This window comes from Leptonychotes weddellii, chromosome 10 (assembly GCF_054177405.1).
Source record: "Leptonychotes weddellii isolate Sample4059 chromosome 10, ASM5417740v2, whole genome shotgun sequence".
In the NCBI taxonomy this organism is placed as follows: domain Eukaryota; kingdom Metazoa; phylum Chordata; class Mammalia; order Carnivora; family Phocidae; genus Leptonychotes; species Leptonychotes weddellii.
The window spans coordinates 105,428,574-105,452,753 of record NC_138378.1 but is presented as its reverse complement, the minus strand read 5'-3'; the positions used below and the strand labels follow the sequence as shown (position 1 = coordinate 105,452,753).

At 46.0% G+C, this 24,180-nt stretch overlaps 1 protein-coding gene across 10 annotated transcripts in view; it reads right to left on the bottom strand.

The window, feature by feature from the left end:
* The window catches only part of DTNB (dystrobrevin beta), a 174,796-nt gene that overhangs the window by 3,914 nt on the left and 146,702 nt on the right, over window positions 1-24,180 (bottom strand). For 4 of the 10 annotated variants that reach the window (XM_081797092.1, XM_081797094.1, XM_081797097.1 and 1 more), the window contains 3 exons: window positions 5,878-6,037; window positions 4,978-5,067; window positions 1,664-1,717 (listed from right to left, as the gene is read on the bottom strand). In XM_081797092.1, the coding sequence (XP_081653218.1) occupies window positions 1,664-1,717; window positions 4,978-5,067; window positions 5,878-6,037 (304 nt within the window). The remainder of the gene's footprint in view (window positions 1-1,663; window positions 1,718-4,977; window positions 5,068-5,877; window positions 6,038-24,180) is intronic. The other 6 variants (XM_081797096.1, XM_081797099.1, XM_081797102.1 and 3 more) reach the window with 4 other exon arrangements.

The following is a 24,180-nucleotide window of genomic DNA, read 5'->3' as shown; positions in this document are numbered from 1 at the left end:
TGACCAGAGCACGTGTTTGTGGAGTGTAAATGTATCTCTGTGCATCTCCTCCCCTCTTTGCCTCTTGCACGACAACCCTCCTGCCTTCTTCCTGGTCCACTCTCAGCCCAGAAAGTCGGTCGTCTCTACCATGCCCTACAGTACTGCTAGATGTCTCCAACATGGCTGACCTCTACTCGTGACATTTTGGTGGCCATGCCAAATATGTCGTCCTCCTCAATTCCTCACAGTTACCGTCCACAGCCTCGCAGACAACTGTGGCACCTGGAATATGTTTCTCCTCTCCTCCCAGTCTCCTCCTTGGCAGTCTCGGAGTCCTGGTGGGGACTGCCTCTCTTACCCACGCCAGCCCCTGCGGGCAAGCAGTGCTGCAGACCCTCATCCCCAGGTGCTTCTCCTTCCCCATCGCACCTTCTTTGCCTGCGGCTCCCACTCAACTTCTTCCCACCCTTCCTTACAGCTTTTCTCCCCTTGCCTAGTCTACCTGCCACTCAGAAGAAAGCACGGGCGCTGGCGTTAGCGGCCCGGGCGGAATCCCGCTCTAACAGCTACTTCCCGTGCAGGTTATTTCACCACTCGGAGCCCTGTCTTGAATCCTGCCTCGTGGGCGATGAATTCAGACCAAAAGGGTGTGCTCAGTGCAGAGCATCCAGCAGAGGTGGCGAGAGTGGGCGCACCTTCCACAGCCCAGCCTCCTCGGGGCCGCTCCCACTCTCTGCCTGACAGCACTTTAGCACATCCCCCGGCTTCTTTCCCTGTATTTGTTCATTTACTGATACCCCACTCTGTGCCGGGCACTGTTCTGGACACTGGGGATACATCCTGAACAAAAGAGACCCAAATCTCCACCTTGTGGAGCTTATGTTTTGGAGGAATCCAGAAATAGACATATTAATATAGGACAGAAATAACAGCTAACTCTCAAATGTTATGCGTTCAGCATAACACAGACACATGAAGATGAAGAGTGTGGAGTGTAGAGTCAGAAAGACCCAGTTCAAAGAGCTTATTTTCTCACTGGTAAAATCGGGACATCATTATATATCTTCCAGGGTTGTTAAGTATTAATTAGCTAATATGTGGACATCATTTAGCACAGCTCTTTGTACATAACAAGTTATTAAGCAGGTTTTATATACAATAAAACTAGGAAGGCATTACTCTCCTCTACTGATACCTTTCTTTATTGCTTTTAATTCCTCTGTTGAGGTCACAAAACCATTTAGCTATTCTGCCCACAATAATCTCTTCCTTTCCAGAAACCCTTCTTGTATTTGTAATCACACAAAGTTTGATGATTAACTTTTCCTGCCACTTCATTTTATCTCCTATTTATTTTGCATATCTCTGTCTTGCCTCCCTAACTATATTATAAACTCCTGGAGGCAAAGGGTCATGTTGTGTGCTTTCCTGGTATCTACTTCCTATGTCCGAACCATCTATCATAGTATTAGGAAATCAGGAGGCTTTTGTTGATCGCCAGACACCACCACCTCTTTGATGGTCAGTTGGGAAAAGCAGGCCGAAGGCACTGTGGGGATCTAAAAGCTTTGGGGAAACTGGCAGCAGGAAGAAAAGCAGAAACGAAATGGGGGAGGGTTCCCTCAGGGGCTGTGCAGCTCTGCCTCCCACTCAAACTAGGGGTCCTGCGAGCTGCCTTTACCTCTGTCTTTCCCATTCTGCTGCTTCTCCTCTTCTTCCTCTGCACCTTCCTCTGCTGTGAAAACAAGTCCAAGGTGGCCAGTGACCCTTCAGCATGGCACAAGCATAGGACGAGGGTGAAGGGAATGACTTAGCAGGCTTGGGATGAAGCCCTAGCTAAAGGCTTACGGTCATAGGCCTCCAAGGGTGCTGACACCCACCTAGCCTGCCCCATGCATGGTGCACATGCTACCACTCTTTACCCATGAGCTCTGAGTCCTTAGGGGCAGTGCAGGCTGAGGTCACCCATCCTGCTACGGGCTCTGTGGCTGGCTTCCCTGGTGACTGGGGTGGAGGTCGCTGCTTTTTCTCAATGCCTGCTTTCCCTAAGGTGACCACATCTACACCGAGTATCTGGCATTCAGGTTCAAGAAAGCAACCGTCAAAGTACACGGTGGGGAATACCTAGAGTAACACCAGCTTCTGTTAAGAGAAAAGAACCAAAAACTAGAAGTTTTAGCTGACAACAAACTTAAAATGACTGAACAGCAAAGTGGCTGCGTGGAAAAAGCTAATGGCCTCTCAGGTTGCCTTCCCAGGGCCCTTGCTCAGGGAGGTCACAGTTCACTGTGCTCTGCAGGGAGCAGGTCCCCTGTGATAGGGAGAAGTGTGCTCAACTCTGGGAACTCACTTTGAACTGGGGCCTTGAAGTTCTTGGCCACATCCTAGCGTGGGCAAGCAAAATGGTGAAGTGAAAACCATGTCACATTAAGAGTGGCTGAAGGAACAGTGAACGGTCGCCTTCAAGAGGAGAAGGCTTGGGGACAGTTGTGTTACCTGCCATCAAATACTTGAAAGGCTAAATTAATAGACATGGGAGGGCCTGAACTTACTCTGGGTAGCTTCAGAGGATGGGATGAGGATAAACTGCTTACAGAAAGGCAAATTTTGGCTCCCTGATAAGGAAGAACTTCACTGTGATGGGAGCTGGTCATGAATGAGCTCACTGGAAATATTCAAACAGAAGACTTTTATATTGGGCAGTAAGCTGGATTAAATGACTTCTAGGATCTTTTCCAACCCTAAGATTCTATTATTTGTGAAAATATCTTTAAAAAGATGAGGAGGAGGGGCGCCTGGGTGGCTCAGTCGTTAAGCGTCTGCCTTCGGCCCGGGTCATGATCTCAGGGTCCTGGGATCGAGCCCCGCATCGGGCTCCCTGCTCCGTGGGAAGCCTGCTTCTCCCTCTCCCACTCCCCCTGCTTGTGTTCCCTCTCTCGCTGTGTCTCTCTCTGTCAAATAAATAAAATCTTAAAAAAAAAAAAAAAAAAAAAGATGAGGAGGAGAAGCTATGGCTATAAATAATATGTGCACATGGCATGGGAAATATTTAAAGACAATCTGAATATCTCACCTCATCCTAACACAAACTCCAACAGTGATAGTAAACATGTGTGGGTGCTGGGTGAGCCTTTTCCATTCACTGGGAAACTGGCAGCCTCACATGTAAAGGGTGTCTAGTTCTGCACTCTGTAAGGATGCAGTGTCACGTGCGGACTTAGTCCACACCTACCCATGGACTTCAGGGCCTGAGAGGAGAGCATCAGTGAAAGGGGCCATTGTGGGCCCGCAAACCTGACCTCCGGTCCTGTGCAGACAGAAGGGTGCTGTGGCAGCAGGAACACTGGCTGTGTCCTCGGCACCTGAGTTCTAGGACTGGCCTTTGCCCCTTCAAGATGCACAACTTCAGGCAATCGCTTTTCTGATAATCACTCACTGCCTTTCTAAAGGGGACTTGACAATGTGATCTCTGAGGTACCTTCCAAATACATCACAGAATTGTGTTAAAACCATCCTTTCCTGCCATGAGAGATAGCTCATAACCTTTTACGTTTTGTGAAGCTATTTGGTCTCTGGGTGCTGTGTGTTTAACAGTGTCCAGTTACCTCTCCTCCTAGTGTGATGAGCTCACGAGCTACTGGTCTTGCCCAAATCCTAGTAAGTGGTCGGGAGACCCAGTGTGATTAACCTCCATGGCCTGAAATTCCCTCTAAAAGTGGGATTTCTGGCTTCTGTGGGAAACTGTATCAGAGAAGGGACTTGCTAATCACCTGTGAAGTCATCTCAAAGGCAGTCACCTCTTCTATGTGTGTTTATGGAGAGGACAGTGCTTCTGACAAGGATTGAGAAATGGTACCAGAATGGAGGCAGCATCACCTTCACACTCCCTGCGAGGGACAACCAGCATCTTAACTGCCACGGAAAAACCAACCTGGGCGACGCATTTATTCTCTTCTAAGTGGAAATCAGCAGATTTGCGAGGGAACTGCGGGCCAGTCATAGGCATATGCTTTCTCCTTCAAAGGTCTGAGGACATACCCGAGGCTTCCCCGTCCTCAGGGCGGGGACTGATGATTTCAGTGGATGTGTTTGAACAGCCCATGGAAAACCTGCTTTACGTTTTTAATAACCTTGTTAAGCTACTCCAAGGTATTTAAAAGTCCTCCATTAGCTGAAAAGAAACAACAGAGGGCCATCTGTAGCACCTAGGAAGGGAACCCGTCTGTCTAATATGGAACATGGGAATCTGACCACTGTAAACAAATTAGTAAATACCTGGCAGTTACAAAACCAAGGGAGTCATGGGGATTCTTGAAAATATGACAATATGGGGACAGCCTTTTGTTACTTCTCTCTTTCCTGGGTTTTATATAAGGGGAACAATAAGGTAAGAGTCTCCAGGAAGTCACTGAAAGAGCTAGGTGCGGGAGAGACTGAAGAAGGAGCCACACGTACTACTGAACAGAGGGGTCAAGAGCGACAGATGCAGGTCACGAACTTCACGTGAGATCAGAGCCTAGTCACGGACAAAAGGAGAGAATAGGGTTTCAAGACCAAATCAAATAGGAGAGAGCAGAAAGACAGCTGGGAGAAAGTCCAGAAGCTTTTGTGGCTGATTCGGTTCCAGTCATCCAGGAAAGCTTCCGAGTGAGGCGCCGAGCAGCCCTGGGGAAAGAGTGGCTGTGGATGGAGGGTGGGGGGGGGCAGCCCGGGGAGTGGGGGGACAGGGGCTGACTGCATGCGCGTGGAGATGCTGGACTGCACTTGTTCTACAGGGCCGGCCTTCAGAGAAACAGAACGTGTGGGCGTGTGTGTGTGAACACGTGTGAGTGAACACGTGCGGGACAGAGGCTCCCTGGGGGACGCCGTCCGGGCCGTTCCTAGACGGCGGGAAGACGGAGCGCGGAGCTGAAGCAGCGCGGGCTGCGGCCGCACGTTCTATGGCGGTGGGCGAGGGAGCAGGGTGTGGGGCCGGGCGGGAGCTCTGGGCTTCACCTGAGTGGAGCTCCTTCACCAGGGATGACATGGTGTTGGTGATGGAGTCAGCGGCCACCAGCAGGTCATTGCGGAGGTTTCTCCTCGTACCTGAGGACAGTCAGAGCAGACGGCGATGCCAGGTGGGTGGGCGTGGAGAAGCGAGTGAGTGCACGCCTCGGTCCGCCAGGCCCCACGCACGGCGCCGGGCACCTCCACCCGCTCCTTGGCACGTCGGGGCCACCAGGCACCCAAGGCCTCGTTCACCCCCTCTTCTTCTCTACCTGCGTAGTAGGACCCTGTCAGCTGCACGCTTCTTAGCCGCATTCGAGAGTTGGATTCCAGAACCAACACGGCTCCCAGATGGCCTGAGGCAGGACGTTGCTCTACAGCAGCTCCACCGTCCTGTTCTGTCTCCACCCTACCGAGACTCCTTGGCCGCAGCGTCTGCCCCCACCTCTACCACGCAGCTGGCCGCTAGCTCCTCAGACAGTCGTGGCAATCCTGTGCCCAGTGGGCCTCCAGCAAGGTCCTATTTAGAGTTCCACTCTTCCTCCTCTTACTTGCTCTAAAGATTTTCCAGGCAAAGCACAACTTCAGGAATTGTTCCATCCAATTCCTCCTGAGGAGGAGGAGGCAAAGCCCAAAGGACAAGTCACTTCCCCAAACCCAGAAAAAAGAGCACAGAAGCCCTGGAGGCCTGGTCTTCACAAACATACAAAGCCTGTTGACCTCCCGTTGGGAGCCCAGCCCATCTAATGAGAAAGGACCAACCACTTGACTTATTTATACTGTATATGAAAATCTGATCATTGAAAGTAAGCACGCACAAAAAAAGAAACTGGAAAAATCTCAGTAGGAATCTTGTTCATGTTGCCAAACCCCTCTAGCTCTCCATTATATTTTGCTCCCGAATCTCACCTTGTGCAAACGCCTCCTGCATGTCTCCCCCGACTCCGCTCAGTGGGTCCTGTGGGCAGTGGGTGGGGGTGGAGCCAGCAGACATGGAGCGGACAGGCATGGGCATTGGGCGGCCGCCTCCGTGAGTGGGCGATGTATGTGGTGACCCTGTGGCCTGAGCCTGGGAGAATCAAAGAGATAAAACATGTTATCTCAGGTATCTTACCTCTTGGAGGAAGCAGAAAGTCCTTTTTCTCAGTCAACCTAAGCCCGCCGAGGCAGCTGCAGTTCAGTGGGGCAGTGCACTGCACAATCACATTTGAAAGGAAGGAGTCAGGCTGCCTCCAGGACTGCAGAGAAGAAGAAAAGGAAAAAAGGAAAGGAAGAGGGGGGAGGGAGGAGGGAGAGAATACCATTAGACTGAACTAAAAGTGGGAGGGAAAGTAGAGGCTAGTATGGAGAGGGGGGGCCTTGCAGGTAGACTGAGCAGAGTAGCAGGGTCCAGGATCTGAGTGGGGTCGGGGCCACGCAGTTGGAAAATGATACACAAACATCTTTCATTTTTGTCTGCAAACACAGTTACGTACATTATCGCATTTGACCCTCAAAATAACTTATGAATAGCTCACAACTGTAAATGTATTTTCTTTATGATTTTCTTCAACATTTTCTTTTCTCTGGCTCACTTTATTGTAAGAATACATATAATACATATATCACAAAATATGTGTTAACTGACTATTTTATGGGTAAGGCTTCTGATCAACAGTAGGCTATTAGTGGTTAAGTTTTGGGGGAGTCAAAAGTTATACACAGATTTCTGACTGTGTAGGAGGTCAGTATTCCTAACATCCCCACCATTATTCAATGGTCCACAAATAGGATTTGGCAAATAAAGAAATGAAGTACGGATACATGCTACAACACGGACAAACCCTGAAGATGTACTAAATGAAATAAGCCAGTTACAAAAGACCAAATATTGTTTGATTACATTTATATGAAATGTCCACAATAGGCAAATCCATAGAGACAGAAAGTAGATTAGTGGTTGCCTGGGGGTAGGGGCCTTGGAGAGATCAGGAGTGAGTGCTAATGAGTGTGGGATTCTTTTTTTTTTTTAAACATTTTTTTTTTAAAGATTTATTTATTTATTTATTTGAGAGAGAGAGAATGAGAGAGAGGGAGTACATGAGAGGGGGAAGGGTCAGAGGGAGAAGCAGGCTCCCTGCTGAGCAGGGAGCCCGATGCGGGACTCGATCCCGGGACTCCAGGATCATGACCTGAGCCGAAGGCAGTCGCTCAACCAACTGAGCCACCCAGGCGCCCATGAGTGTGGGATTCTTTCAGAAGGTGATGAAATGTTCTAAAGTTGACTGTGGTGATTGTTGCACAATTCCCTGAATATAGTAAAAACAACTGTATTTTAGGCTTTAAAATGGTGAATTGTATTTAGTATGTGAATTATATCTCAATAAAACTATTATAAAAAAGATACCACTAAGAAAAATAAAAAGATAAGTCACAGACTGGGAAAACATATTTGTAAATTACATCTGATATAAAATTGTGAGTCTTTGTAATGATTTTTTGAATTTGACACTAAAAGCAAAGGCAACAAAAATAAACTAGTGGGATTACATCAGAAGTAAAAAGCTTCTGGGGGCGCCTGGGTGGCTCAGTTGGTTAAGCGACTGCCTTCGGCTCAGGTCATGATCCTGGAGTCCCGGGATCGAGTCCCGCATCGGGCTCCCTGCTCGGCAGGGAGTCTGCTGCTCCCTCTGACCCTCCTCCCTCTCATGCTCTCTGTCTCTCATTCTCTCTCTCTCAAATAAATAAATAAAATCTTTAAAAAAAAAAAAAAGAAGTAAAAAGCTTCTGTACAGTGAGGAAACCATCAACAAAATGAAAAGCAACCTACCAAATGGGACAAAATCGTACATATGATAAGGAGTTAACATCTAAATATATAATGAATTCGGGGCGCCTGGGTGGCTCAGTTGGTTAAGCGACTGCCTTCGGCTCAGGTCATGATCTCAGGGTCCTGGGATCGAGCCCCGCATCGGGCTCCCTGCTCGGCGGGAGGCCTGCTTCTCCCTCTCTCACTCCCCCTGCTTGTGTTCCCTCTCTTGCTGTCTCTATCTCTGTCAAAAAAAAAAAAAAAAAAATCTTTAAAAAATGAAATATATAATGAATTAATACAACCCAACAGCAGAAACAAAAACAATCTAATTTAAAAATGGACGGAAGAGGGGTGCCTGGGTGGCTCAGTCGGTTAAGTGTCTGCCTTCAGTTCAGGTCATGATCCCAGGGTCCCAGGATCAAGTCCTGCATCGGGCTCCTTGCTCAGCAGGGAGCTTCTCCCTTTCCCATTCCCCGTGCTTGTGCTCTCTCTCTCTGTCAAATAAATAAATAAAACCTTAAAAAAAAAAGGGGGGGCATCCAGGGGTGCCTGGGTGGCTCATTCAGTTAAGTGTCTGCCTTCAGCTCAGGTTGTAATCCCGGGGTCCTGGGATCGAGCCCTACGTCGGGTTCCCTGCTCAGTGGGGAACCTGCTTCTCCCTTTCACTCTGCCTGCCGCTCTCCCTGCTTGTGCTCTTTCTCTCTCAAATAAATAAAATCTTAAAAAAAAAAAAAAAGGACAGAGGAACCAGGCATTTTTCCAAAGAAGATAGACAAATGGCCAACATGTATATGAAAAGGTGCTCAAAATCATGAATCATCAGGGAAACGCAAATCAAAACCACAATGAGATATCACTTCACACCTGTGAGGATGGTTATCAAAAAGATAAGAGATACATATTGGTGAAAACATGGAGAAAAGGAAACCCCTGTGTACTACTGGTGGGAAGGTAAACTGGTGCAGTCACTACAGAAAACAGTATAGAAGTTCTTCAAAAGATTGAAAGAAAATGAAAACAGGATCTAGAAGAAATATCTACACTCCCATGTTCACTGCAGCATTATTCACGGTAGCTAAGATATGGAAACAACCTAAGTGTCCATCACAGATAAATGGCCAAACAAGAGGTGGTATGTATGTACAATGGAATATTATTCAACCATTAGAAAGAATGTCCCGCTGTTTGCAAACAATATGGATGGACCTTGAGGGCATTATGTTAAGTGAAATAAGCCAGAAAGAGAAAGACAAATACTGCATGGTCTCACTTATATGTGGAAATGAAAGGGTCAAAATCGAGTAGAAAAGTAGTCGGGGCTGAGGGTTGGGGGAAATAGGGAGAGGTTCAAACTTTCAGCTGTAAGATAAATAAGGTGTGAGGATGTAATGTAAAACATGTTGACTATAGTTGATAACACTACTGTATAGCTGAAATTGGCTGAGAGAGTAAAACTTCAAAGTTTTCATACATAAAGATAAATATGTGAGGTGATGGATATATTAGCTACCTAGATAGAATCCTTTCACCATATATGTGTGTACCAAGTCACCCCAATATACGCTTTAAATATCTTACAAGTTTATATGTCAAGAAAGCGGAAATGAAAAAAAAGAACTAAACAAACAAACAAAAAACAAACTTGTGTCCAGAACATAAAAAGAACTCTTACAGCTGAATAATAAGATAACCCAACTACAAAACAGGCAAAGATCTGAATAGATAGTTCACTGAAGATGATGTACAAATGGGCTAATAATCACAGGACAAATGCTCAACATGAGGAGCCAATAGGGAAGTGAAAATTGAAATTACAATAAGATACCACTTATCTACTGAAATAGCTACACTCAAAAAGACTAACAGACGTGGGAAAACCAGAACTCGTGTACATTGCTGATGGGACTGTAAAATGCTACAACCACATTGGAAAACAGTTTGGTAGCTTTTTTTTTTTTTTTTTTAAAGATTTTCTTTATTTATTTGAGAGAGAGAGAATGAGAGACAGAGAGCATGAGAGGGAGGAAGGTCAGAGGGAGAAGCAGACTCCCTGCCGAGCAGGGAGCCCGATGCGGGACTCGATCCCGGGACTCCAGGATCATGACCTGAGCCGAAGGCAGTCGCTCAACCAACTGAGCCACCCAGGCGCCCCAACAGTTTGGTAGCTTTTTAAAATGGTAAACATAAACTTACCATATAACCCAGCAACCTGACTCTTGAGTATGTGCCCAAGAGAAATGAAAACACATGCCCACCCAAAACTTATACACAAATGTTCATTAGCTACAGTTTAATAGGACAAAAGTGGAAATAACCAAAAGTTGATTGGTGAATGAATTGACAGAATGTGGTTTATCCATACAATGCAATACTAAGAAGTCTCTTTTTGCTATTTTTGCTATTGTTTAACTTTTATAATAATTTTCCATTGACAAACATGTTCTATTTATTTTTCTCAGTGCTTATAAAACATTTATTATTAATCTTTTCAGGGTATATATTTTTCTTCCCAACATCTCAGGAATCCTGTTTTGGTTAGATAACATTATCACATATTAACCATTGTATTTTGGGGAACTACCTCCACCTTTTAGCCTGTAATTGCCATCATGCCCTGCTTTTCTTTTCTTTTCTTTTTTTCATGCCCTGCTTTTCTGGCCATTTTTTGGGGAGGGCGGGCAAATAATAAAGTATAAAATTCACTCTGGTTTGGAAAGTGCTTTTGAACAGCCAGATCCGGCAGTTCCAGCCCCAATCCAAACAAGATAATGAAGGTGGGAGAGAGGTAAGAGAATCTGTAGAAAAGCAAGAAAGTCTATGCAGTGGCCTGGCTTTGCAGGAAAGTCCTATAAGCCAGCAGAATTTGGGACACAGGAGATCACAAGTAGTGGACACTGGCAAAGCCAGGGTCTTTCTTGGGCCTCCAAGAGCTGAGGAGCACAGAGTCAAGATCATTGCCCCGGTTGCTTGGACAGCATCAAGGAAGGACCTCATGTACCCCAGGAGCCGATGGTTTTCCAGCTGCAAAGGCAACAAGCCTAAAGTTGTCTCTCAGTCATGGAGAAGTGAGAGTCTCACTGAGATCATGTGTGCACCTTGGCTGCTCGGGGAGCCTATGAATTCAGCTGCCTCAGTTGCAGGGCGAGGAGCGCTGCCTGTGTGAACCAGGCCAGGCCACAAGCAAAGGACATGACTGCCTCAGCACAGATCAAGTTGGAGCCATGGACACCCTTCCCCTGGTGCCACAGCACCCAGCACTAGTCCCCCAAGGCATAGCACCCATCTCAGGTGCAGGAAGGGGGATAAGAATCTGGGCTGAGCCTCTTCAGAGTTTGCCTGGAAATGTCCAGACTGTGCCCAGCTCAGACAGTGAGCACTCAAGAGGGACATGAAGTCCTGTTAAAGATTCCTTTTTTGCTTATCTGAGTATGTGGCCTGTGAAAGTCACACTCATTTTACTGTGTGACAGTTGTCTGTCATCCCCGCAGAGGGCCGACCCAGCATCAAGCATGTGGCAACTATTCAATAAAGCTCCCTCAGTGAGATCTGGGCCAGGCACCACTGCCCGAGGTCTGAATGTTAGAGTCGTAAGACCCGAGATGAATGACTAGGTTGCTTTTTAAGAACATGAAACTGAACCTCTGCAAGTATTTTAATAGGAAAATGATGACAGGAGATGAGGCTGAAGGGATGCCCGGGGCTGAAGCTCTAGAATCAGGAAATGAAACTACTGCCCACCATTGGCTTCAAAATAATCAGGTCCTCTTTCTGGGATCAGTGCCCAGGACGTGCTTTCTGAGGAAGATGAAGAACAGACTCCAGAAGCTGTCTTTGTTCAGAGCAGCAGAAAGAGAAAGGTGAAGACTGCTGGGAAGGCACCATTTTCCCCAAAAGATGTCAAGCACCAGCCCTTGGCTTTAGGGCCACATTGGATTACAACAATTGTAGGATGAACTGTCCAGAGCCCTCTGTGAATTCTGGCTCCAGCAGAGCAACACCAGTTTGGCATCCTGGTAGGTCAATAAATCACAACTGGCATGGGAGAGGCACAAACCACAGCCAATTGATATGCACACACTTCATTCAGGCCCGAGGCTGTGGCTTCAGGAAGGCCTAGAGACTAGGGTGGGTCTCGGAGGAGGTAAACATTAGCGCAGGGATGTCCGTGACCGTCACTGGCTGGCTCAGAAAGTGAAAGGACGGGTGACAGTTGCTCCAATCTACAGAAAGACTCGGCTGGCCCTTGCCTGGAGGCCTCTCTGCCAGAAGCTCCGAGCCCCCCAGCGTGGTCGGACTAGCTCCTGCTGCTCCTCTAGATGTTTGCTTCAGTGTTCCGTCCTCTAGGGTCAGATCAGGTCTTCCTGCTATGCTCCCCAGAACTCTGAACAGCATTAACCTCACCTCTCAAATTTTATCTCCTTACCATTGTGCTTAGCACATGTAAATGCTTAATAAACGTTTGTTAAATGACAATGAGGTATATCACATTTCTGACCCTTTTTCTTCAGTAATGGAAAGTGGGAACGTAGCCAGAGCAGGCAATAATCTCCAGGGAGCACTAAATCTATCAGTCATCGATAAAGCTTTGTGTGAGATGCTTAACTGGATGAATAAATGCGGCGGGCAGAGCTCTGAGACGGCCTCCAATGCCCTTGCCCCCACTGTCACACTCCTGTGTAATCCCCTCCCCCGGAATACAGGCTGGGCGCAGGGACGGTGGCTCCTGAGCCAGGTGAATGGGATGTAACTTCTGAGATTAGCTTAGAAACGACTGTGACTTACGTCTTGCCCATATACTCTCTTTCTCCCTCCTGTTTGTTCAGTCTAATGAAGCCAGCTGCCATCTTGTGAGCTGCCCTGTGGAGAGGCGCACGTGACAGGGAACTGAGGCAGCCTCCAGCCACCAGCTGGCATTGAATGGAGGCCCTCAGTCCAGCAGCTGATGAAGAATCCTGCCAACAACCATGTGAGTTGTTGAGCCTTGAGATGCCTGTAGCCTTGTAAGAGACCCTGACCCTCAGCTTGCCGTCACCTGGACTCTAGACCCAGAGAAGCTGTGAGGTAATAAACATTTGTTCTAAGAAGCCAGTAGGTTTTGGGGTAAGTTGTTGCACAGCAATAGGTAACTCATATGCTCAGGCTGATTTTCTTCTTCATACATTACTGGGGCAGTCCCATCTGAAGGACATTTGATTGAGAAGGAATGGGAGGGAGGCTTTTGGAATATGAGAGACCAAGCCCAGAGGCCCTCGTGAAAGGTCAGAGACCCAGGGAAAGAGGACTATGAATGAGAATAGAGGCAAAGATATATAATCAAAAAACATTTTACCTGCTTGGGGAACGTGCCTCAGTTCCCGAGTAAATGAGCTTGTCCTGATGCTGGACAATAGTAACAGCTTTGTCAATAATCACAGGCCCTGGAGACGATTCTCTGCCGCAAATTCCATGACTGGGAAGAGGAGGGAAAGCTGCAGGCTCAGAGATGGAATCCTAGCTCTCTCCACTGCTTTGGGGTGGACACATATGTGGTGTAGCTCAGCAGGAAGGGCATGGCCTAGATGTCGGGAGACCTGGGATTTTCTTTGGACTGTACAGCACATGCATTTTAATTTTTCTGAGGTGCAGTCTTCTCATTTATAAACTGAGTGGCATCAAGTAGATGATGTCTGAAGTACTTTTCAGGTTTAAAACTCTATGATTCTGTAACTTTTGCCAAGTTACCTCATCTCGAAAATGTCAAGTCATCATGGCTTTGCTTTGGTCACAATCACGCTATCAGTGAAGGATGCTCTGAGGGTTCTCAGCATGGCGTGTTCTCTATCTAACCTACCCTTCTCACGAGTGGAGTCAGTACCAGAGATGCTGCCCATTTAGGCTCATGCAAACGAAGCCTGTGAGGAGGTGCAGGGAGCAGGTGACTGTAACAAGGAAGGGGCTAGCTCAAGACAGACAGAGTTTCAATAGGTCCTTCCAGTTATATGACCACAGGCTGGAGTGTAGAGAGCACACAGAGCTCGAGCAGCAGCACTCTGGGCATGCTGACAGTCACTGATGATCCTGGTTAGGGTCTGTTCATTCTCTGCCCTCAGTAGGTCTGGGCCAGACAGATACACTCAAAATCAAGCTGGAGCACTACACTATGAAATTTTACCTTGTCTCAAAAGCCCAGATTGGGTTTTACATTCAGCCAGGCAGGACCTCCCTGTGAAGAATGCCAAGCACTCCACCCACCACAAAACCAAATTCTAGAATGGTTTTCTAGAGGAGGAGGCTGGGGGCCACATCACGGTTGGAACCTTGAGGTTATGGGGAACCTGAGAATCACACAGAAATCAGTAAAGGTGGAAGAACTAGTCAGGTGGCTCCTGGGGATGGGGATAAGCTGTCCAATGAGGGTATAAAACACTCTTGCGCCACTGGTTGGAGCTGCCAGGATGGGTCAATTAGCCTGGGGAAGCTAGGGAAGGTCTACAAAATGCTACTTGGTGTTTGAAGGCTTCCTGATACAAGGACAGTGGGACCTTGTTGTAATACAACCTATAACAAAGGCTTGAATGCAGCACGGGCCAGTCACCAATAACTCAACACAATAAATGCCCTGTAACTCAGGTTCTCTGAATACTGAGGTCCCTTGTAGTTAGAAACAATTCTGCTGGAAATACAGAGCTGGAAAATATTCCAATCTGAGAAGCTCTTTGGTCGGCTGGCTCTTCACTTCTAAATTGGCAAGGACTCTGAGAACCTGAGAAAACGAGGTATCACATTCTAAGAAAAGGACTCAGAAATTAGGCTTATAATTTCAGAATGTTCATGACCCCAAGAAAATAGCCTCTTTTTTTAGTCCAACACTCATTTCATATTTGAAGAGACTGAGGCCTAGCGAGGTCAGGGGGTTCCAAATAAATGAGCAGAAAGGCTAAGACTAGTACCTGGGTCTTCTAATTGCCTCAAACTGCTAGGAGAATCCAAGGCATAGCATAGTGTTAATAGGGTAGAAGGAACATGGATTAGTTTGAGACCTCTCACAACTGAAGCTAACCATGATCTTCAACAGGACAATTAATTTCCAATGAAGGTGGGAAATGTGAGAAAGGAGAGTACAGTGATTATGACTTAGTCTCTTGTCTATGACACAAATCTAATACTGGAGCCAAAGCAGGTACAGAGAATGCCAGAGAGGTGACGTGAGGACACTGTGAGCAGAGACAGGAGCCCACAGGCTGTGGCAGAGAGAGCCGGCTACAAAGGGAGAAAGCCACTGTCTTTAGCCGAATGATTTGCACCATGCTCAGCTGTGTTTAAACATCCCCGGGAATGGTGCTTGGCACACAGTAGGGGCTCCATAAATACTATCTCCCTCCCTTCTTTTTCTTCATGGAACAGGTATGAATTTATTCCTATCTCCTTAGTACACATTACAATCAGGTAACCAAGCCCAGAGTGGTTCGTGGCAAAAAGCCTGATTTGGAGTTATTGCCCTCTGTGGAGCATTGATAACTGTACCCTCTGCGCGCACACACACACACGCACACACACGCACACAACCCACCTGAAACTCTGAACTACATTGTTATCACGGTAACAGAGGGAGACACTTCAGTCTCTATCTCTCTCTCTCTCTGACTCATGGATACCTGCCAGGTAGCAGATGGCCTTTGTGGACAATTACCTTCATTTTGCTGCAGTGTATTTAAATTAAACAAACTGGCCTTTTTGCTGCCGATTTTCAGAGGCCCTCTCAGAAAAACAACAACAACAAAACACACAAAAAAAGAACACTGAGGGAAAGGAGTTGTTAAGTCTGAAATTTAGGTGAGGCAGCTCTGACCGCAGAGAGAAATGGGATGTATAAAGAACGGACTTTGCATGGATTTTTTTCCTTCAAGAAAAGGTAAACCAGAGCCCACATCCTATTTCCAACTGGTGTTGGTGGCAGCTCCGCTAGGAAAATGCAGCCACCTCATCAAATGTGGAAGTGAGAGGAGAGAGGAGGCCGCGCCGCCCGTCCTGCTGCAGGCTTGGAAAGAACTGCCTCACAGGGCACCAGGGATGGAAGTGAGCAGACAGGAGAGAGTGAGGTGGAGGAGACGAGAAAGACATCCCCCTGGCAGTGAGCAAAGAAGGGGCTGTGCTTCCCTTTGGGATGAGTTCAAAAGAGCTACAGAACACGCCGGGAGACCTTCCCAGCTCAGCAAAGGTGCTATCTGCAAGCTGATAGGTTTTAAAGGTACATTTTGCTTCTCAACACCAGAGAGAAGAGCTGAACGGTTTTATGATCTTTTTTCTTTCCGCTACGAATACCACGAACGTACACGTGTGTGGGTCCGCTGGAAGGATAGGATGGCACCACCAAAAAGTCTGCCATGAGGTCCCTCCACAGAGGGCTGGCACCCATTTGTTCCCACATCACTCCGGGAAACTCAGGCTTACACAGAGCCTGTCCCTCGCTGGGGTGGCCTGTGGGGTCCGCTGCTAGATGGGCAACAGTGACCGGAGCACTGCTGGGGGTTTATGATCACAGGACTGGCAATGGGCAGAAGCAGGTTATGGTTCTCAATCTTCATGATTCTGTCCCTAACCAAGTCAAACTAAATTATGCAGAAGATGAAGCTTCCCTCGAGGCTTCGGGGGGTGGGAGGCAAGTGTCTAGCTATCTTTCTTAGTAGAAGGAGGAACACATACTAAGTTCCAGAGACAAAGAACAACCTACTAAAACTCATCATAAACCCAAAGATCAACAGAAGTTGAAATTTAAACTTTCAGATAGGGAAGCTCATAAATTCTAAGACCAGATTACCCTCTTTCTGTTTGTTTCTCCTAGTTTGTCCAGCTCTACTTGAAAATGGTATTCCATTAGCTCTCATTGCAGGATTTTAAAGTCATTTCTCGGTGAAATGATCGGGGGCCCCATTGAGGGGAAAATCCCTATAAAATGAATACCAAACACTCAGATTGCATTCTTAGAAACAAACAGAGAACAGACTGCCAGGAGAGCACGGTCCTTATTCAGACAACTAAATCAGTGATCAGGCAGGCAGCCAGAACCTATCCGTGATATTTTAAAATTCAATGAGTCAAATTTAAATGCTACTTACAGAATGTCAAACTTGTATGGTGAGGTATGGCACCCTATTCAGCACCACCATTCTTTGCTGAGTCCCTGCTGTATATAATACAGTGGTTAGAGTCCAGGCTTTGCAGTTAGTGAGACCTAGTTTGGATGCCAGCTTTGCCATTTACTAGCAGTGTGATCTTGGGTAACTTACTTAACCTTTCCACATCTCAGATTCTTCATATGCAAAATGGGTAATATCTTTACAGGCTGGTGTGGATAAACATGAAATGCTTCACACCGGCTCAATAGAATCCTACCTGCCATTATTCTACTTTGAAAGGTGCTGGGGGGTTACAAAGGGGCAAAGTCTCCACTCCCAGCAGGCTCACAGTCCCCTGGGGTGGTGAGGCATGTGTGCAATTAGCATACAAGGGAGGGTGAAAGCCGTGCCTTAGTGGAGGCCCAAAGGGAAAGCACGGAATGTAACTCTTTACACAGAGTGTAACTCTGACCTTCTGGAACGGGGTAAGGTTTCACAGAAGAGGTGGCATCTGAGAGTATCTTGAGGGGTATAATTTCAATCGGCAGAAAAGGCTTGGGAAGGGCAATCCAGGTGAGGAAAGGGCATACACACACAGGGCGCTGGCCTGGGAGAGGTGGCTGCACGCGAGGGTAAGGAGGGGGGTGGCTAGCATGTAGGAAGCACGAAGACAGGTGGTAGGAAAGAAGAGTGTGGGCCACCATCATCCAGGGCCTTAAATAGTCACCTAGTTTATTTACTAGGCCAGAGATGGGCAAACTGCAGCCCATGGCCAAATCCAGCTCACCACTGCCTGTTTTTTACAGTCCATGAGCTTAAGAATGGTTTTCACATTTTGAAATGGTTACATTTTAAGTGGTTATATAAGTACCTACATAATATTTCTGATTTGGTTTACCAAGCCTAAAATATTTATTGTCTAAGCCTTTAATAAAATGCTTGTTGAGCCCTGCTGGGGGCTGCGGCACAGGGAGCTAGGGAGCTAGGGAGCTAGGGAGCTAGGGAAGGTTCCTGAAGAGACCACGGCATGGCCAGTGCCATGTGTGTCTAGGAACCTGGCTCTGGGGCAATGTGAAGGAGGACTAAGCAGCCAGAGACAGGACCCATGTGGAGGCTCTTCCGACAGACCAGGGGACAGATGATGGAGGCTGGAATGAAGAAAGGTGGTACGAATGGGAAGGAGAGACACAAGCAAGCTTTCAGAGAAAAAAGCAAGCGCACAGAGGAGCAGAAGCCTGGAGAGGGTGCGCGGACAGAGGAGTGATTTTCGGGGAACACGCCTGGAAAGCGTCCACCATCCAGTCCGTATCTAAGCCTCAGCCTCAGGGATTCTGAGAATGCCTTGGGGCTCAGGCTGGTGTCCTGGAGCAAGGCTCTGGGCTCAGGGCAGTGCTTCTTAACTGGGGATAATTTCATCTGCTAGGACCTGCTGGGCAGGCAGGGGCTACCACTAGAATTTAGTAGGTGGAGGTCAAGGATGCTGCTGAACACCCTACAATGCATAGGTCAACCTCCCAATGGCCCCCCCTAAAGAGTTATCTGGCCCACAATTCCATGGTGCTAAGGATGAGGAACCTGGCTGAGGGTGAGACAGTCTTCTTCTCCCAGGTGGTGGGCTGCTGTGGAAGGAAGGGCAGGTCACCCAGAGCCTCAGGTTAGCTTGGGACCTTCAAGGGGCCCAAGAATAAACTCTCACATCTTCTGCACATTTGGAAGATGTCCCAGGGCGGTGGCAGCTATAGGCCTCAGAGTCTGCTAGACTCTCTCTTGGTTTTCTGAGGTCTGAGTTGGTTAACTACAGGAGCTGAAATTTGAAATGTGAAAGCAATGAATAGATAGTGAATAATATGTATATTTAAATTAATAAACACACATAATAGTAAAAGTACTGAAGGATTTATAAAAAAAAATAGATAAAAGTACTGAAGGATTTATAGTTAGCCAGCTCGTACAGCAGTGGTGAGTTGGCACGAAACCTTATTAAAGGTACCATATTAGCTGCAGTTAACTGTCTCTCTGCGTTGCCTCTGATTTTATAAAACACACTTCTTCTTTTCTTCTCTTTCTCTCTCTTCCTCCTTCCAGCTCCCTCCCTCCTCCCTTCTCCCCACCCCACCACCTTTCTTTTAAAGCACAGGGCATTTGTACTCCAGTGCCAAATGACAGTGATTCCACTTGCCAGATTATGATTGGCAGCAAATGGAGAAGAGTGCAAAAGTCTACTGTACCCTTTATAACATGCTTCTTTTAGCTGAAACTAAGCAGATGTTCATTTCAGTTAAGGACTCTGAGCCAGAAAGCTCCCTACCTTGGCATTATGGTTAATTAATATGGGAACATCAGAACCAGCCTGAGATCAGCTAGACAACCCCAGAGACTGGTACAGCATCAGGATTTGATGAAATGCCTACGGATGCTCTCAAAGTGAAGAGTCATAGATCCAATCCCAAGCTGAGAGAGGATGCTGGGGTGAGGTCTAACAGAAAGAGAGCACTAGGGATTCCTCTCCTTCTGTGGAAGCCCAAGAATCCCAGAGGTAAGCTGAAGGAGAGGCCTTCATGGGAGCAGCTGATGTTTTCTTAGGATGCTTTCTTTTGTCTGGAAAAGTGGGAGGTAGAAGGTTGGCATGAGGCAACACTGAGGGAGGAGCTGGTTATTGAAAGAAAGCCTAGACAATGAAGGGGAGGCAGAGGGTTTCAAAGTCACAAAAGGAGACACCAGTCTAATGAATCCAGTTGGTTTTCGGTAGACCCTTCTTGGTTTATAGTCTTTCCGCAATATACCAACTGGTATAGGGGATGGAAGGATCAAAGGGCTGAAGTTTACAGATGAGGAAACATGTCTGTAAAGACAACGCACACCTTCAGATATTAAAGAAGTGAGGTTTTGTCAAGAAGGTTCTATGAATCAGAAGAGCAATCCACTCACAGATAATTCAATAAGGCAGATAGAAGATTTAGTTCCTTCTCCTTCATTGGTTGAAACCAAAGGGGGATGGGGGTTGGACAAAACAAAGCCTATTTTTCAGAGCTGTCAATACTCTACTACTCTACTGAAAATTTTCTTTCCAGGGTTGCTGATAACTTATTGATTGTCAAATCCAAGGATTTCCTTATTTTACTGTCTTACTAACTTTCTCCCTCTTGAAACTTTCTGAGCTTTCACAAGAACCCACAATCCTACCCCTCCCACCTCCTCTTTCTTCCTTTTCTCTACTATGGTTTTTCCCTAAGGCTCATGTTTATGGTTTCAACCCTAATTTTATGTTGAAGACTTCCAAATCTACAATGCTAGCCATGTACTTCCACTGAAATTCCAGTTGCATATCCCCAAATATATAGCAGACCAGAGAAAAAGCTTGACTGCTTGCCTAATCTTTGGAATTCGCTATGTTCAAAATCAGGTCAAAGTCCCTTTCTTGCCCCAGATCATCTCCCCTTTTCACTTCTTCAGTGTACCCATCATTTTCCCAGGTCCTCAGGCTCAGAACCTAGAAAAGTCATCTTTTACTTATTCTTTTCTGTTGATGCTTTGCTGAGACTCAGACTGTAGTATTCTAGGTGAGACAGTGTGTCCCAGGGATTCAACAGTCTTCCAGCAGAAGGACAATTTCTCTAGCTTGGTGTGTAGAGAATTTTCCTGGAGACCTTGGAGGATAGTTTTCATATGTTGTATGCATTCTGGCCAAGAAAGGAAAAGACAGAAATATGGTACAGAAGGGAAATAAAAAAGCAGGAAATCTCTCAGTCTGTCATTGATGAGGGGGATGAAAAATCCTGGGGATGCTGCAAAGACTCAAAGTGATTTCTCCCCTATATCCTCAGACTGTAAACTCCTGGCAGGTGTTCAAGGAGTTTGGGGGAGTGAAATACAAATACTTATTTTTAATATTGTAATGATATTTCCTCTTCTTGGGAAAAAACTGAATAAAAATTAAACAACAAAGTACCAGATTCCCATAGTGAGTACAGGAGCCAAGACTGATGAATGAGCCCACTTGGCAGACTCTCACAAGGCCATCTCTGTGCAGTCAGCACATCAGATAGTCTAGACAGACTAGGACTGGGACCCAGGCTAAAGGTTTGTGGCAAAGTCATATACTACACCACACTGATCTTTATTTACCAAAAGACATCTGTGGAGTTTGCAAACTTAGGGGGATAGCAGTGGTACCTATGGCTCAGGATATCACTGACCTGGCTTGTGTTTCTGTATTTAAGGTATCATGCCAACAATGAAATAATGTTCGTACTATTTGTGGTATTTGTGTAGGATTTCTCTTGTTAGCCTCCAAAAGGCCAAGTTCACTGCCTTGAACATATATAGTAAGACACTGCTGAATAAATAAATGAATGACAATTCTTTGCCTTCAGGTAGAAGTAGACTCAGGCTTCTATTTCAGAGTATGGTGGGGTGCAAGAGTCCAGAAGACTTAGAGGCATGTGAATCTGAATCACTTCCCAGTGAGATTGTGTCCAAAGGTTAAGTGAGGCAAGAGGGGAAATGGTCCATGAGCACATCCGGGGGTTGACCAATAATCTTTTTAATGGACAAAGGAGTTTTTATTTGTTGTTGTGTAGAGTTGTTTTTTTTTTAAAGTACTTTCTCTTAAACTTACAAAGTTAATATTCATGAGGTTTGTTAGAGTCCTCATGGATCAACCATAGCTAACTAAATATTGAGTGGTCTTCCTCTGAGGCATATTTGGGGGAGCCAGATCAGAGATGTAGGCTTCTAAGGAGCCAGCCCACACCGTTCTTTCTTTAGTGCAGTTGTAGTGGGTTATCCATCTGATTCTGGAAATCAGAAAGGGCATGGGGCAAGATCCCACTTGATATCCCAACTTACTGAAGTAAAAAGAAAGGTTCCAAGTATGACAATTCTCTCTTAGCGGAATCCCCAAGATTCCTCTAATTACATAATTTTCAGAGTCCCACCTATAGTTCTCTGGACCATTACCATACTAATTTGGATCAGGCCACCTCCATGGGAGCCCCCTATCCTTATATGTTACTATCTAAAGTTAGAGTCCTTAAGCCTGATGTTGATCTACATATAAAAGGTAATGACTTCTAATAGGAGAATTCAGAGAAATGTTCAAGGAAACATCTTTCATGAAAAAACTTTACCCCTTGCCTTGGATAGCTCATTTTATTTGGTGTTAGCAATCCAGCAGTAAAATTTTATGGTAAATGGAGTCCCTGGGGAAAATGGAACACTGAGATGTAACTAGAATGAATTCATACATCTGAAATCTCTCCAGACTAGGACCGGAGGAGCCTACAGCTCAAGGGCACGAATGGTAGTAAACACCGTGACCAGCATTACTCATTACTCAGGCAGTCTGTTGTTACCTCAGTGAGCTCCTTTGTAACATGCTGGTGAATCCCATAGCCAGGCTGCAGGCACTGGGTTTCTACAAAGCAAAGCTCAGAATATTTCCAAGTGATATAAATAACTATAGATATCCCCCATCTTATAGATTATCTGTATTAAAAAAAAGAGGATGGGGCGCCTGGGTGGCTCAGTTGGTTAAGCGACTGCCTTCGGCTCAGGTCATGATCCTGGAGTCCCGGGATCGAGTCCCATATTGGGCTCCTTGCTTGGCAGGGGGTCTGCTTCTCCCTCTGACCCTCCCCCCTCTCATGTGCTCTCTCTCTCTCTCATTCTCTCTCTCAAATAAATAATAAAAATAAATAAATAAATAAATAAATAATTAAAAAAAGAGGATGATTTTATTCTACATAATCAGTATCTGTTCTTTAGACAGAAAAAAAATAGAGTTAATAACTAATATATTAGCTTGGTGTTCCTATTCTTTTGGCAACCCTGAGATTCCTTTTTCTGATACCTTTTTATTAAGGGCTTTTCTGAGCCATGATTTAGTCTCCTGAATGTGTAGACCTATTATACATTAGTACCTTGAGCAAAGTGACTGCTATAGGTAGTCGAAGCAGTTATGTCCCTTATAATTAATAAACTTATGAATTCACACTGCCCATTTTTACTCAAAATCTTGTCGATCTGGTTAATACTGGTTTTCATTCAGCAACTATTTATTGAGTATCTGCTGTGTGGCAGGCACCAGGCTAGTGACTGGGGATGGAGTAGTAAGAAAGGCAAAGTCCTTTAATTACAGTCTGATGATTATCGTGGGCCTGATTAACCCTGACTCAACTGATACAATCTAATTCCTGAGCCTGTTAAACTGTAGGGTATATTGTGGGTTGAAGAGTCACTCAGTGTAGTCTTATCTGAAATAGCCAGGCAGTTCTGCCCTTAATTATAACCCTTGGATCTGAGAAAAGAGAAGGGAAGGAGGGAGGGAGGGAAAGAGGAAAGACACAAGAATTATCAGCTGAGGTACTGATGTCATTCACAGTAGTGGGGAAGTGGCTGAGGCTGAAGGCAGGCCCACAGCACGAGAGTGGCTAAGTCACAGTCATTACCCATTCCTCTCAGATCCCCCCAAAGCCAGAATAATCCCTAAAGAGGAAAGAAGCAAGAAGGTGGACTACATGAAAAGTTCTCTATAATGGATTTATAGAGCCAATTTGGAGAAGCCTGTCTAGTAAATCCTTCATTGTACAAGTCTCTCACGATTATTTTATTACCCATATAGAGTAATACATTTTGATAGGGAAAAAATTAAACTATACCAGTCAGAACCCAGGAAGGAAGAAAGTTACAACTTAGCTCTGTGCTAAATACCTTTTTGTGCCTCACTCAGTAATGAGAGAGACTAAAACAGAGGCGCTAGTTCTAAAGCTTTATATGTCTAGGTGTTAAAAATGTTGTTCAATTATATAAAGCCATTCAGTTCAAATTTGAGCCTCAGAGCTGAGCCTTGGGTGGGTCCAGTTTAAACCTGTGATGTAAACAGAGAATATTTATTTATTTATTTTTATTATTTTTTTTTAAAAGATTTCATTTATTTATTTGAGAAAGAGAATGAGAGAGAGAGAGAGAGCTTGAGAGGGGGAGGGTCAGAGGGAGAAGCAGACTCCCCGCTGAGCAGGGCGCCCGATGCGGGACTCGATCCTGGGACTCCAGGATCATGACCTGAGCCGAAGGCAGTCGCTTAACCAACTGAGCCACCCAGGCGCCCCTAAACAGAGGATATTTAAACCTATGTCCACAGAACAGAATGTCTTAACTACACCGTTGTGGAGAAAGATGAGGAAAAAAAACAGTTTATACCAATTCATGCCATGGGTGGTCCTATAAGAGTGTGAGGACAAGGTCATGAACACAGGACCATGGCCATGGAGAAAGCCCAAGACATACAAACAAGCAGTTCATTAGGGGCAAGCTTCAGTGGTCCAG